Source organism: Nilaparvata lugens, chromosome 1 (assembly GCF_014356525.2).
Source record: "Nilaparvata lugens isolate BPH chromosome 1, ASM1435652v1, whole genome shotgun sequence".
NCBI classification, from domain to species: Eukaryota; Metazoa; Arthropoda; class Insecta; order Hemiptera; family Delphacidae; genus Nilaparvata; species Nilaparvata lugens.
In genome coordinates this window covers 58,325,267-58,342,181 of record NC_052504.1, presented here as the reverse complement: position 1 = coordinate 58,342,181, position 16,915 = coordinate 58,325,267, and the positions used below count along the sequence as shown (strand labels likewise).

The 16,915-nt window shown below is 36.7% G+C and overlaps 1 protein-coding gene across 4 annotated transcripts in view; it reads left to right on the top strand.

Moving 5' to 3' along the window:
- LOC111052586 (calsequestrin-1) overlaps positions 1-16,915 on the top strand; it is a 121,380-nt gene extending 104,465 nt beyond the window's left edge. For all 4 annotated transcript variants that reach the window (XM_039437963.1, XM_039437951.1, XM_039437959.1 and 1 more), the window contains 2 exons: positions 3,308-3,488; positions 16,392-16,915. In XM_039437963.1, the coding sequence (XP_039293897.1) occupies positions 3,308-3,488; positions 16,392-16,558 (348 nt within the window). In that variant the 3' untranslated portion in view covers positions 16,559-16,915. The remainder of the gene's footprint in view (positions 1-3,307; positions 3,489-16,391) is intronic.

The following is a 16,915-nucleotide window of genomic DNA, read 5'->3' as shown; positions in this document are numbered from 1 at the left end:
ACCTTTGAATCACCCCCACCCTCTTAGCACAAGGGCTAGGGGTGGGGACTTTTGATATGTCTACCTCCTTACTACCCTAAACAGAACTGCGGGGTCAAAAATTGTCTTCCAAACTTTTCCTTCTATACCTTTTTTTTGAGCATTCATTGCCTGGACTAACACTAAAAGTACATAGAATGTAAAGTTGATTGCAAAATGGAATGGATTGAATGACTGACCCCACTTCTTCCCAAAGCTGAGGTGCAAATTACCTTCGCATAGATTCAAACTTCCCATACTATTTATAAAATTAGCACATCAGAAAAAATTACTTTAAGGTACTACAAATTAATATTCAACCATATAGACATATCTAGGCATATATTTCATCTTGGGTAATCATAAAAGAATTTATTCAACAATTAAATACATCAAGAGATTCTGAGAGGGGATGAATAATAATTTTTCTGATTTCTAGTCGGCAGAAAAACGTTTTTCTCAAAATATTTTCAATTTATTTATTTTCTATGTATATAAGTGCTTCGAACTCCTGTTGTCTAGATACAGAGTGGGCCAGATAAAACCGGTCCCAAGCGAGTTTACGTAATGCTCATACAATATGTACAGGAAACTGAAAAAGTGACTAGGCAAAAAAAAAAACATAATATTAAATAAAATGAAATTTTATTTTGTCTATTTTACAACATGTACATTTAAGGATTTACAGTCTCTGTTCAAAATGGGAGCCACCAACTTGTATGCAAATTTCAGCATGGCAAATCATGTTCAGGAAAACAGTCTGCAATTCTTCTACTGGAATGTTGGCAATTTCTTGTCATATGTTTTGCTTCAATTCTTCTAAAGTCTGTGGGTTGTTGTGATAGACATTACCTTTGAGACGGCCCCAGAGATAAAAATCGCAAGGTGATAGGTCAGGCAATCTGGCTGGCCACAAGCCTTTACTGATGGTTCTCTCTTTAGTAAAATCACTGTGAATTCGAGCGAGAGATCGATCAGAAGTGTGACAGGTTGCCCCATCTTGTTGGAAGTATGCATATGACACTTCTTCTGGATTCAGTTGTGTAACAAGTTCTTCATAGATCCATAGATAAACATCTGTATTAACTGTCTCCTCAAAGAAAATTGGTCCAATGATCCAGCAACCAGACATTGCGCACCAAACACCAATTTTTAAGTCATGCAGTGGTTTCTCATGGGTTACATGAGGATTGTGTATTGCCCAATACCGCGTATTTTGAGAATTTACATACCCTGATAAGTGGAACCATGCTTTGTCTGTAGAAATGAATAAAAATGGATCCACGTTACCTTCTGCAATTTCTTGAAGAACCCATTGACAGTAACGTACACGTCTAGCCAAATCAACCTCTTTCAATTCGTGAACAACACTCACATGATAGGCATGCATTTTTAATCCATGCAGTACACGCCGACAAGATGTTCGAGAAATTTTGACTTGTTGTGATAATCGTCGTGTTGACTTTGAAGGACTCCTTCCAATAATGGTCTGTACATTGGCCACAGCTTCTGGTGTTCGTACAGTTGGTTGTTTGTCTCTCTTCATATTGGAGACATTGCCTGTTGTACGCCACTTTTTAATTAAATCCTGAATGGTTGATTTAGCAGGAGCTCGACCTTCAGGATACTTCTCAAGAAACTTTTCATGGACCGACATTATTGAAGTTGTACGAACATATTCCTCCACTATGAAAACACGCTGTTCAATTGAATACGGCATGATACACTGCTCGGTCAAACACTCAAGCTACACTGACGTGGACAGAGACAGACAGGACAGGAACGGACGGCAGACAGTAGTGGAAGGGGAAAGGTTAATGTCCCATCATGCTGTACATTGGCGTGTCTCGTATGAAGCCTACGCCTCTTGGGACCAGTTTTATCTGGCCCACTCTGTATTAATACTATAGATACTAATACTAGTCCATTTGAATTCCATTCAATTATTTTTATTTTCAGCTCAAAATGAACTGAAAATATTATTGGTGCCTTCTACTTCCCTTTATGTCCCAATTTCGATATGTTTTCCTGCGAGAGAATCTGGACGAAAGTTAATTTCTCAACTGCACTTTCATTGTTTGAATTGCGAGTCTGTGTATTCTCTGTGATTTCTGTGGAATCTATTGCATTCTTCCGTAATATATTCTATTTTAATCGAGTTCCTGATTTTTAGCAGTTCAATTGCGACATTCTGACATTGCAGCCTCGATAGCTGGCTGGGTGTGCTTCTCATACATTACAATTTACATTTATGAATAATTTTTCTATACAGCATCACTGGGTTTTGAGCAGTCCTTTGTTTGGTGTTTACCTGCTGGTAGCGTGGCTCCTACGAAACCATTAAGCGAGGCGTTTCCTACAAAGAACTATCTCTACTCAACTTGTATATGTTACTGTTATCTATCCAGTAATGTAACTGTTACCGTTATTTGTATTGGGTAAATAAATAAATGACTTGTATTAGATAAACAACAGTAACAGATAGACTACTTCAAGACACAAGTAACCGTAACAGATACAAGTTGAGTACAGGTAGCAGTTCTTCGTGGGAAACGCCACAATTGAATTTTCGTACTTAGGGAACGGTTCACTTAATGGGTTAGTAGAAAACGCCACCACCGTAGGAAGTGCCACGTAACCTACCTGCTCAAGTAACGAATCTAGGCTCTTTTTTAAAATATGTCTACCTTTGCTTGCTTGGCATATTTTACTAAAACATTGTGCACATTGTGTCTGATCGTTTGAAACTGGCGTTACCTTCAAACTGTAGTTGCACTAATGTGCAAACTGCCTTTTCACTAATCGTGCAAATAATTGTGTTGCCTAATCCTAGGTCTTACAGCGTGATTTTCCTGCCTCGTGTTGAAGGATTGGGTTGCAGAGTACTCATCATACAAATTAAGTTTTTCTTATTATACAAAAAAGAACAAAAATGGCATAGTCATTATTTTGTTCTCAGAGAATACATTTCTACATTTCTACTCATTATAGCGTACACTAAATATTGTTCTCATTGCCATTTGCATGCTGCAGACATCAAAGAAAAATAAGGATGTTTTTGGAAAGAAGATATTTTCTCACAATTCGATGTAGGATAGTTCGTGCTGAATAATGACTGATTAAAACCTTTTTCCAACTATGTGTTAAGCAATTTTTCAAGTATGTATTAGTATCTCATGTGTCATATCTCATTTGTTTGTGTTCGTTTTGATTTTTGAATCATCAGGGTGCAACACTGTAATTAATACAATCTACTATTTCTTATATTATTATATTTCTTATATTCCAGCCAGCACATTTTGTTGATGAAAATGATTTGAGAGCGTGGTATTTCGCAAGGTTGTTACAAGAACACGGTCAAATCGAAAATGGTGACTTAAATAATGCGGTTGCTGACTACATCAATTCCTTCTCCGAAAACTCAGAATTGAAGCAATATGAATCTTTATGGAAGTGTGTGGGGAAAAAAGGTATGAATACTGTGAATATGAATAAATCGTACATTATATTACTACTTTTCAATGTTTCTTTCTATTACGAACTTGTTAATAATCACTCTTGAACACTTAAATTACAACATAGCAGTCTGATTTTTATAAATAAAATCAGCTCCTAATAACGATTGTGGAGCGCTTTCGGACACTAGGCCCTTCCTCAACACTGGTTGACACTTCCATTGTGGAATTCGCAGTTTAGTAAGCAGCGTGGGTGGTAGGAGTGGCGGGACTATTTGAATGGATAGCGGCGGGGGTAGCAGGAATGTTTAAATTAGTAGGTTATTGGAGTAGGAGGTTGAAGAGGCTGTGGGGTTTGAAGTTTGTCTGTTCATTAACGATGTTGTGGGGGTCACTTTTTATATGTTTATATATTTCAAATTATTTTAGGGTGTTCAGTGTAGGTAGTTTGTTTTTGATGAGTAAAATTTTTAAATTTGTGGCTATGTCTGTGTAGATGCCACCCACATAATAGAAAACAATCACACCTACATTATCGTACACAAAACAATAGGCTACTGCAGACCTGTTGTAACCTGTACACATTAAATGACTTCACATATGTGATCATATTACATTACTTTCCTTGCCCTATTAGCATAGGTAAGGAAAGTATTGCTTTCCGAAAAAAAATTAAGGTACCCCAATTTCTAAATTTCTATACGTTTCAAGGTCCCCTGAGTCCAAAAAAGTGGTTTTTGGGAATTGGTCTGTGTGTGTGTGTGTGTGTGTGTGTGTGTGTGTGTGTGTGTGTGTGTGTGTGTGTGTGAGTGTGTGTGCGTCTGTGTACACGATATCTCATCTCCCAGAATGACTCATCTCTCATATCCCATCTTAACAGAATGACTTGAAATTTGGAACTTAAGGTCCTTACAGTATAAGGATCCGACACGAACAATTTCGATCAAATGCAATTCAAGATGGCGGCTGAAATCGCGAAAATGTTGTCAAAAGCAGGGCTCTTCGCGATTTTTTCGAAAAGGCCCCAACGATTTTGATCAAATTCATACCTTAAAAAGTCATTAGTTGAGGGACTGGAATAACCAACCGGCTTTTTAAAAAGAATTAATTATCTATTTCAACATACTAATACATATAGGTTATAAGCGATGTACGCTGTACGAGCTCTGGCAACAGACTGACTCGAAAAAACAACTAAACTAATGGCTAGTAAATAACAATGCATAGCTACATCAGCATTATAAAGGGGGTTACCAAATGTAACTATTGATAAGCTCTATCAACTGCCACACGTCCCATATCTGTAAGAATTTCAGGAGCTCCACCCCATCTATGCAAAGTTTGATTTTAGATTCCCAATTATTGGGGGGTGGAAATGATTGGCGGGTCCCCCGAAGGAGCTGGGCCTAATCCTAAAAAAACGGTCTGCCAATTCATTCACAGCGGAAGTGAGAGAATCGATTTGAGTTTGCATAGATTGAATGAAGCTAGTTTCATCAAGTGGAGTGACATTCACGTTAGATTCGTCAATGCAATTTCCTTCCAGATAATGAACATCGTGGAACAAATTGTTCCGTGCAGAGTTGTTACTACGATTGGTTGAAACAGTACGCATTGAGACAGTATTTTGAGAATTTCAATTTGGAGACTGCTGGAATCTTGCTTTAAATGGTACTAGATTCTGTTGAGGCTGTTGAAATTGGATTTGTGGAGGTTGTTGGAATTGGTTCTGTTGAAACCTATGTTGGTTAAAAGGGGCAAAAGTTTGCATGAAGGGTTGTTGATGAAAACTGCCTGAATTGGGGAAACACTGATCGCGGTTGAAAGAAGTTACGCTGCCGAAACTGAGATTTGATAACTACACTATAAGACACAGATTCCGTAAGTTTCAAATGATTTAGCACAATAATGCAATCACTACGAAGGTGAAGGGTGTCACGGGCTTCGTCCAAGTTCTTAAGCTTGTAGACTTGGAGATGAGCTCCGAGTGTTGGATGAACACCGTGAATAAGTGTCCTTACAAGTGTCATGTCAAGTTGTTCAAGAAGGTTTTTGAGTAAGTCACCGGATACACCATCTAATTTGTAGCGAGTAACTACCCTGGTTCGCTTTTCGTTTAGTCTGTCAAGAAAGTCAAGGGGATGTTCATGTTGAAAAGTTTTCATGATAGCAATCTCTGCTATGAGGTCTGGAACAGTGCGTTTATCAGAAAAGTGTTCCTTTATGAGTTGAATAATGTGCCGTGCTATGAATTTAGAAAGTTAATTTGGAATTTATCATTTAGAAGCACACACAATATAACTTAATAAAAGGGATGCTTGATAAACATACCTAGTGCTAGAGAACGGGAATCCAGAAATGACAAGAGAGACAACGAAATAGAGAGAAGATATCAAATATATTGTCACCTCTTACAGTTAAATTCAACAGTTAATAAAACAAAATTAAGTTGCATCATGAAAACCGAAAATAGAATCACTAAATTTAGAAAGTTATCTCATAGCTAATTCGATAGTATCCTACTCTGCATTGAAAACATCTTAGATTCAATCATGAGAAGCTTAAAGGACTCTAATTTCAGAAAGAAGAAATGAAAGTTATCATAGATATTTCTCAGAAGTTAATCATAAATAAAAAAAAATATTTTAAAAGAAAAATCAGCATAAAATTCAGAAAACTCTTAGAACATTTAGAACACACTTGGAAACTTTTAAAACACTATCAAAATACTATCAAATGTTAATAATATCTATTCTGTATCTTTATAATTATTATGAAAGCAGCAAAGATAAAATATTCCTAAAAAATCACATCATAGAATTCTACATCGGAAAACTATTCAAGAAATAAGTGACATCAAAACAAATTTAGAAAAAAGGTTAGGGTCCTTTTGAAGCTTCGATTCATGACAACTTTAAGATGAAAATATCATTTACAAAACATTTATGGACCTTTAAACATATTATAGGCTAATTCAGCTCTCAGTAGTTTAATAGATTATAGAATATAAATTTAAAGATACAACCGAAAATCTATTACTCAAACCAAATTAATAAAATTTGTAATCTATCCATCCCCAATTTCCAAATCTCAAAGTTACGATTTAACACGAAAAAGGACTCTAATTCAGCACGTTTTAATTGATTAAATGGTTCACGTTTTACCCTCCCTTTTTGAAAGCCTATAGTCACAAAAACCCATTCTGCCACATCCGGAGTTTCGGGACGTTTGTTTAATTTGGAAAAGGTTGTTACCTCAAAGCTGTTTGATATGATTTGAATTAAGGCTCGGTGATAGAGCTCTACACGTCAGGAGACAGCATACCCCAAGCTTCTAGGACTGCCATCGATTTAGAGGCATCTCAGCGGCTTAAAGACACACGTAAGACACACGTTCACGAGACATTCATGGACCCGTACATTGATGAGCCCGTACATTGATCGCTTAGCAGCGGTAATAGGAGGAAAATCTCCATTGTGAGGTGACAAATTTGATATCTTCTTTTCTTAACTAAAGCATTTACTGAGGCGGAAAAAACTAAAACATGCTATTGGAACAGATGGTTCCACAGCCAAATACTAACAAGCCTAAAGCTAGCATAAAAGCCATGATCAACACAAAATACTGAGACTACATTATTCAGTTCTGCTAGCGGCAATGGGCAGATGCTGAATGAATCCACTTCACTTCTCTCGTCTTGCCGTGGACAGCTGTGAATGGCCATACTAGGTTCTCAACTATTGCAACTTAACCAAAGTCAACTTTGATTGGGAGTTACTATTTTCTAGAAAATATTCATCATAATTTCCGCCAATAGAATGGAACGGTACAACTACAATAATTTAAGATACATTCTCCCACCAAGTGACAGCTATTTTCCAAATTCCTAACCAAATAAGGCATGATTGATGATCAATCGGACACAAATTCCTTGCCTTATATGGTCATGAACCAGGCTCATGCTCCAGGAAAATCGTTGATTTTCCTAGTAGTGTGCCTTCGACGCACACACTTACAGAGTTGAAACAACACAACGCAGAAAAGCAAAGCAGCGAAACAAGTTCTTATAACAGACTGACTTCTCATGATAATTCGCATAATCCTCATCATTCACAATTGGAACAATGAATATTGTTACAATATGTTCGATTACATTGGAGAACTCACTGTTTTGAACTACGCTATCAGCTGTGCCTTCTAAGTTGTGAAGTGCAGCGATATACAAAAGTCAGTGGTTCTGGTCACGTTGAGTTTTTTCAATAGTATAATTACAGTAAAGTCCGAAAAGTTCTTCAATGGATCTGAGAAATTTGGGAATTTTATTGGGTGTCCCATCGAACTTGGGGATAAAGTCCAACAGATGTTTTGGGATAGTTGCCATAGTGGAAGAGTCTAATTTGGAGGGCTTGATGAGTGGATTTGAAGCAGAAGAAAGTGAAGCTGAGGTAGAAGAATTCATTCGTTACTTACAGTAGCAGCAATGGTAAGAACTGGATTTACTTCCGGTTGTTGGATGAAAGCGTTCCGGAAGGAGTCTGCCAGTGTGGTTGCCAGGATGAAAGAAGTCCGGTGGCGTGGTTATCCCGTGTAGAAGTTCCGTTGAAGTTGAAGGTTCACCTCACTTAGTCCTCCGATAGTTTCCTTTTCAAAGTCGAAATAAGCGATCGCGACACGAATCGGAAAACTAATATTATCAAACGAATAACATTGGAAAACTGCGCGAGGGTGGTTCGGGCGCAGTTAAGGAACTGGAATAACCAACCGGCTTTTTACAAAGACTTATCTATTTCAACATACTAATACATCTAATACATGGTTATAAGCGATGTACGCTCTACGAGCTCTGGCAACAGACTGACTCGAAAAAGCAACTTAACTAATGGCTAGTAAATAACAATGCATAGCTACATCAGCATTATAAAGGGGGTTACCAAATGTAACTTAAGATTGCCTTTCCACCGATTTTATCATATAAAAAAATTATGTCCTAATTCTGTACTGAAAAACATATATTTCTCCTTAGCTCACTCCAGAATTTCGGATGGCATTTCATGTTGGGGATGTACCTACATTACCCACTTGAAACCTCCAATCACTCTACAGCGATCCTTGCTCAGATTCATCCAAGAACCTCCTGCTATGCGTGCTGACCTTTTCAGCGGTCTAAACATCTTGAGCCTCCGATCTTTATTCATTTACAAAGTTCTGTTACAATTTTATTGGGCCAGTGGCAATCAAGGCAATACAGTAGATTTTGCTGGGCAGGGGCCGTTGACTCGTGCAGCTGGACAGATAAGGGTTCCAAGGCCTAACTCAAAATTTTTCGCAAATCGTTTCTTTTTTTGCAAGGTAAATTCTTAAACAGGTTGCCGGAGCAAATTTCACTTGTGTATCACCACATCTGTTTAAACGTAGATTAAATTTTTATCCAATTGCTATGCCCGAACAAGATGTTGAGTGCATGTACAACATTATTGTGTAGTATCTTTTTTGTTTTTTTCTTTGTTTTAAATTTCTCATAGTGTGATAGACTTCACTTTTATGGCTATTGTGGTCGCTGTAAACTTAAACAATTTTTCAAGTACTTCCTTCAACCTTCATATGTTCTTAATGCTTAACTAATATCATTGTCAGTTAGAATTTACGAGAGGAAAAATTTCTGATGTTCAAACCTTCAAAGTTCATTCTTGTTGAATTCTGTATGTATATATTATTTTTATTTAATCGGTATAATGTGAAATTCATAATTTATATGTATGTATTCGATACTCCCATATGCGGTCATGCTCGAAAGAGCTTGCATTTATGTGTAATGTTACTTACTTTATGTATGTAATATTGTAATAAATAATAAATAAAAAAAATCGTCAAGAAGGACTATTATTTGTCAAAAAATAAAAGAATACAAATAAACATATATACATCACATTCTACAATATACATTACGATTTAACCCTCCCAAAAGCCTCATTCTCCATCCATAAATTCTTGAATACTGTAGTATACTAGTCCAGTCAATATAGACAAAAAAAGGGGGTGTGCTTGCAATTTATATCGTAGTTCTGATTTTTTAATATATTATTTGGGTACATAGAAGAAGTCCAGAACCAATTTCTTCATGCAAAATTTCCTTGTGCTAGATACAGAGTGGCCCAAAAACCTCGTATTTTCGGCTCATTTTTCAGTTTTGAGCTATTTCAGCAAAATCTCGTAATAGGACAGAAAAATTTGCTCCCGCCTTTTTTCTAGATTATATAAAATCTGAATAAAATGAGATCATTCGGAAGTCTCTATCTCCAATGAGTACTTAGTTATGATTTTTCAAAAATGAGTGAAATTTGAAGAAAAAATCAATTTTGATGAATTTGATTTGGTTTTTGATCAACAATATCTTCCGATTGTTACCATTTAGATGTATAACTTAAAATCCCTCTGGGCGTATTTTTTTGCTTTACAATCTGAGATCAGGTACAGCGCTCTATCTCATATAGATTTCCAGGTACACCTGACAACAATGCTCCTTGTATTGTGAAAAACACCTAATTTTCAGCTTCAACCATCATCACCAACTACATAGTCTTCACATTGATATTTCGCACAATGACATGAGTTCATGAGATTATGATCTATGAGAATCTCCGTTAGATGCACTTCATTTCAGTATTTCCTAGTGGAGAGGCGCCCTTAAGGACACCTCAAGGATCAAAATTTCAAACACTTATAACTTTTGACACAATGCTCAGATTTCATCGTACTACACTTCATTCTTCTCGGCTCGTCAAGGCGGTCTAAATTCATGCATCATAAGTCAAATTCGGTCGAAAAGTGGAAAAATTATTGTTGAGTGTACTAAAGCCCATATTCCAGTACACAAAAATGGCCAATTTCTATATTCAAAGCTATGTATCTCGGTAACCCCGTATTATAAATATCATTACTTGATCTTGAAATGTACAATAGAATTTCCTTAAGATTGGGTCGTCGTTTTGGGCGGTACTAATAGCATTAATAATAACTCTGATGAGATCTGCAAGTCAGCATTCATGTAGGGGTTAACTGAGGTGATTGAAGCATATATAGAGAGTAATATAATCATATCTACTATTCCCTACCGCTATGATTTACCTGGAAGCTCACATATTAATAAAACTATAGCTGCTATAAATACACTCATAAGACGTTTAACTGATGTGTATCCGGTTCATGTACTAGAATTGTGGACTTTGGAGAGGCGGTTCCATACAAGCCACGGACTTCATCTGAATGGAAGGGGTAAATTACTTATTGCTAATAAAATAAATGATATTATAAGGGATGTTGACAGCATATGTATCGGCCACCCCTCGTCAAGAGTGTCCTCATTTTCTTCCAAGGCAATGCAGTCAAGTGTTTCAGTCTCTCCTGGTTTAAATGATGATGGTTTGGCAGTTGGCAGTTCCTTGTGCCCTGGTGTGGAGGATCATCTCAATGTATTTGGAGATCAGCATTCTCTGTCTGATGTGAGTCAGCCTTTTCTAGGGTTCGATCTGGCGAATCATGTAAGTGTGGACTCTCTGCTTGAGGATGGAAGGGATTGTCTGAATGTTTCTGGAGGTCAGCAATCATGTCTGATTCGAGTCAGCCTTTTTTAGGATTCGACCTGGCGCCCCTAAGAGTGATCTAAGTTTTGATATGCATGTAAATGAGTCAAGCCCCAATTATTTAGAGTCTTCTAGAAATAATAATAAAAAATTCCGATTGAATTTATGCTCCATAAATGTGCAGTGTTTAAGAAACAAATTGAATGAACTTGAAATCTTATGTACCTAAATCACAGAATGTTGACATATTGTGTATCATAGAGCATTGGCTGGTTGAACAAGAGTTACCATTCTACCAGAATATTGATAGGCTGGCACTTACTGGCAGTTTCTGTAGACAGTCACCTTGGGGCGGTGTAGCTGTATATTTTAACAATAGGAATAATTTTACTATTAAACCACTTGACTTGTCAACTTACTGTGTGGAAGTTTCGGCGGAATTTGCAGGTTTTTATATTGTTGAGCTATCACTCATAGTGATATCGATGTATAGGTCTCCTAGAGGGGATGCAAACCTGTTTTTTGATAAGTTGGAGCTTTGTATTTCTTATGCACTGTCTGTGGGTCATTATGTGTTGATTGGAACTGACCATAATTTCAATGCAATTTATTCAGCAAGGGATGCCAGGGTGTTTCTGAATGTCTTGCAGGGGTTTGGGCTGACAAGTTTAATAAGTGAGGCAACAAGAGGATGCTCAGCTCTTGACTCAGTTGTAACAAACTTAGATCCGGATTGTTTCACTGTGAATGTTAGCAAGGATCAAATATCAGACCACAAACATATCCTTCTGAGAGCTCGGTTGGCTTGCTATAGACGGGGTAAAACACTCAAAACTATCCAGTATCGATCATTTAATGTAAATTGTCTTCAGATTTTTTGTGCTTCACTACAGGATCAAATTGAGCCCTGGTTTAATATGATTTCAACGTTGTCAGCAAGGGAGGGGTTTACGTTTTTATTTTGTAGTTTTAAGGAACTTTTTGATTCTTTGTTTCCTGTGAAGACTAAAAGGGTTTTCTCATCATCGGGGAGGGATGCTGGTCGACTGGGGGGTGGTCCAACCCGTCCAAGTTGCGATTGGTTCACTCCAGAACTTGAAGAACTGAGAGAGCTTATTCTGTTGGTAAGTGACATGTGTAAAACAAACCCTAATCTGAACATTGTATTGAAGAATCTTAGACATGGGTATCGCAATAAAATTAGGGAAACAAAATTGGAAGCAAACGCAAAACTCATTATGGAGTCTAGTAATAAAATAAAAGCTGCCTAGACCCTTATAAACAAAATAAGACCATCATCAAAAGAGACCAACAACTCATTTGCCACAGCAGATGACTTCAACAATTATTTTCTTGAGTCAGTTGAGAAGATTGTGAATGATATACCAAATGACGGTGAACCTATTCAGTTTACTCACATGCCTGCCATAGTTTCTGAATTCACCTGGAGTCCTGTATTTGCTCAAGATGTAATTGAAGCGGTTTTAGGTTTCAGGAGTTCCATTTGTAATGATATTTATGGCATGACCCCAAATTTGCTCAAGCAGATGATAGTTATTATTGCACCCATATTAGCATTGTGTATAAACAACTGTTTAGCTAGCGGTACTTTCCCTGAACAACTCAAAATCTCCAGAACAGTCCCAGTCTACAAGAAGGGTCCCTATTGTGACACCTCAAGTTTCAGACCAATTTCTATAATTCCTGTTTTTGCTAAGATATTTGAGGCAATCATATTTGCACAATTGTATAAATACCTTGAGGAGCTTGACCTCCTGGCTCCTACTCAGTTTGGTTTCAGGAAGGTCATGGCTGTGGAATCACTGTTAGAATCGATTATCAATTCTTTTGAGGAGCGGAAATCAACTTTTTCAGTGCTGTGTGATCTCTCACGAGCATTTGACTGTATTCCTCATACAGTTCTTTTAAAGAAATTGGAGCATTATGGCTTACAGGAATGCGCAATTCGGTGTTTGAGTCTTACCTTTCTGAGAGAAAACAGATTGTACATTGGAATGTACATTATACAGTGCTCAATTCCTCTTCTGGTAAAACGGGGTGTGCCACAGGGCTCATTGTTGGGCCCATTACTCTTTCTTGTAGCAATAAATGATTTGCACTACTATCTAGAGGGAAATGTGCTGTTCTATGCGGATGACACTTCCTTGTTCTCTGTAAATAAGAGTGTCACCGAAGCTAAAGCAGATGTAATGGAGCTGTATGATAAAGCTCGTGATTGGTTCTCACTAAACAGATTGTCTCTGAATGAGGCAAAAACCCAAAGTATATTGTTCTCTCTATCTGATGTCAGTGAGTATTTGCAGCCGGTCCGATTATTGGGGTTCACTCTTGATGCCAAGCTACTCTGGGAACCTCATATAGACATGGTGTGCTCCAGTCTCAGCAGCATTGTCTATCTACTGAGAAGGGTGATATCTGAACTGCCAATTTCGGTGGTCAGACAGGCCTATTTTGCTTTTTTTCATTCGAGGATGAGTTATGGTTTGAAATTGTGGGGTCATGCATCTAGCACTTCTAAAGTTCTGTTAATTCAGAAGAGAGCGGTCCGGGTGATTTCTGGGGCGGGCTATCTAGATCACTGTAAGTCCCTTCTTTCTAGAAATGGCATTCTATCCGTCATTAATGAGTTCATCTATCAATGTTTGAAGGATATACATCAGATGCAGGATAGGCTACCAAAGAGCAATGACATTCACAGTAACTTCACAAGAAACCGTGAGATTATATATATATTATACCAAGATGCAGACTTGAAAAGTCCAAGTCGAGCTACCCTGTGATAGGCTACAAATTCCATAACTTGCTACCAACTCAAGTTAGATCCTTGCCAAATAAACGTTTTCTCCAAGTACTTAGATCCTGGTTGATTGTGAATCCATTTCACTCAGTAGAGGAATTCATTACTGCTGATCACAACACCCTAGTCAATTTAATATAATGCTTTTTTTGTCCATTGATACCCAAGTACAGGAGACTAAATTATCTGATCTAATTGTAAATTTGCTTTTACTGATCTGTTTTATTTTATTTATTATTGTCTATTGTATGTATTGTATCTGTGCAATTTATTGTATGTTTCTTTAATGTGAATTGTGACTTGGCTATATGTAACTTCTATGTTCAACTGGCCCAATAAAAACTTGAAACTTGAAACTTCCTCTCTCACCTACTGTTAACGATTTATTGAAAAATATTTTCATAGGATGAGATTTGATTGTTGAGAAAAATCCGGAAATTGTAGATATTTTTATCATATTGACGGTTTTAGCAGTTCTATCATACGGAAAAGTGTTTCAAGATGGATTTTAGGCAGCTGAGCTCGTAGAGGATGAATTTATCTACAATTTGGAATCAATCGAGAGTTTCTATGATGTATCAGACTCGTTTTAGAATCTCTTGATCAAAAGTAAAATCACGGAAAAAATATAAAAACTGAAATCGCCATTTTTGAAATCATCCTTAACTTTCGAATGGTATTGTAATTGAAAGTATTATTCATTGGAGTGGGTAGAGAAGAACAATTTTTACATCCTCACTGGATTTGGAAATTTTATCAGGAGTATTTCAAAAGACATGCAGCTTTGAATATAGAAATTGGCCATTCTTTGTGTAATGTAATATGGGCTTTAGTACACTCAACAATAAATATTCCACTTTTCGACCGAATTTGACTTATGATGCATGATTTTGGACCGCCTTGACGAGCCGAGAAGAATGAAGTGTAGTACGATGAAATCTGAGCATTGTGTCAGAAGTTATAAGTGTTTGAAATTTTGAGCGCGCCTCTCCACTAGGAAATACTGAAATGAAGTGCATCTAACGGGTGATTCTCATAGATCATAATCTCATGAACTCATGTCATTGTGCGAAATATCAATGTGAAGACTATGTAGTTGGTGATGATGGTTGAAGCTGAAAATTAGGTGTTTTTCATAATACAAGGAGCATTGTTGTCAGGTGTACCTGGAAATCTATATGAGATAGAGATATGCGCTGTACCTGATCTCAGATTGTAAAGCAAAAAAATACGCCCAGAGGGATTTTAAGTTATACATCTAAATGGTAACAATCGGAAGATATTGTTGATCAAAAACCAAATCAAATTCATCAAAATTGATTTTTTCTTCAAATTTCACTCATTTTTGAAAAATCATAACTCAGTACTCATTGGAGATAGAGACTTCCGAATGATCTCATTTTATTCAGATTTTATATAATCTAGAAAAAAGGTGGGAGCAAATTTTTCTGTCCGATTACGAGATTTTGCAGAAATAGCTCAAAACTGAAAAATGAGCCGAAAATACGAGGTTTTTGGGCCACTCTGTATCTAGCACAAGGAAATTTTGCATGAAGAAATTGGTTCTGGACTTCTCCTATGTACCCAAATAATATATTAAAAAATCAGAACTACAATATAAATTGCATACACCAATGTATATAGTGACTGGACTATACCCCGTTTGCTAGATATTTTTTCAATAGCTTTTCGAAATATCCTTATTCTCATTTTCTCTCAAAGCTGACGGCAGTTTACTCATAAATTTGATACCCATATAAGAAGGCTTTTTCTCATACTGAGCTGTCCTGTGGTATTGTATAGAAAATTTACTCTTATTTCTTGTGTCATAATTATGTATGTCACAGTTTCTTATAAATTCTTTATCCCTTATATACACAATTACTTCGAAAATGTTCAGTGCAGGCACAGTTAGTAGTGGATCTTTAGAATACTCTCTACATGACTCTAATGGCTTAAGACCTTTTATTGCTCTCTCAGCTCTCTTTTGCATTCTAAAAACTCTATCTAAATTTTTGAGACTGGAGCCTCCCCATACCAATATTGCATACAGAATATGCGACATTATGAGGGCATGATAAACTGTGCATGTTAAGATAGTGTTCCCAGTACTTAATCTTGAAATCTGCCTGAGTGCAAACACTCCAGATAATATTTTACAGCACAAAGTTATCCAGACAAGTTCTGGTCTAGCAAGACACCTAGAAATTTCACAGACAGAGGTTGTTCAACATTCACTCCATTTATTTAAACGCTTATTTCTTCAAGCGTTCTTGATCTTGTGAAATTGAACATTTCAGTTTGATCCTCTCTTTATTAATGATATGAATATTAGCTAAATATCTCCTTCAATTTAATCTTGATGTAAAACTCTGTCTATCAACTGAGGCTAGCAACATTCATGCTAATAAAAACCCGCTATTATAACGTGAACCTCACTCTAGTTCAGAATCTCTTTGTTTTTATTTTTCATTTTTGCTTTAAATTATTATATAATTTGCAACTTGTAATTTGTTACAGGATTTCAACATTCCGACATACCAACATTCCCCAATGATCCAGATTCCGAAATCGCAGAAGGCGAAACCAACGTCAAAACTGTTAGAGATTACTTGGATGAGATTCCTGATCCACTTCCAACCCCAGACCCACTTCTACCAACCTCTTCTGAAGATTGCATTATGTAAGTAGAAAAAGAAGGAGCTGAAGAGGGAAGTAGAGGGGCTGGAATGTAATGTACTTGAAAAGCTCGAAAGTGTACTTGGAGATCTGGAATGTAAAGATGTGGAGACAGATAAGAAATAAGAATAAGCAACCTGGTCACACAGACACCCTACCAGGCAGGCAAGGTTAGGTATATTCGTAAATAATGTAATACTTGTAAATACTATAATCATTTTTTTGAACGTAACTATATAGTTACTTATACTTTTGTAAGAGGTGATTTATTTTTTTACATGAGTGTTACTTTTTTATTTACTTTGTAAATTTGTGAGTATCATCTGTGAGTATATACTATCAATAAATTAATTATTCAAAAATGA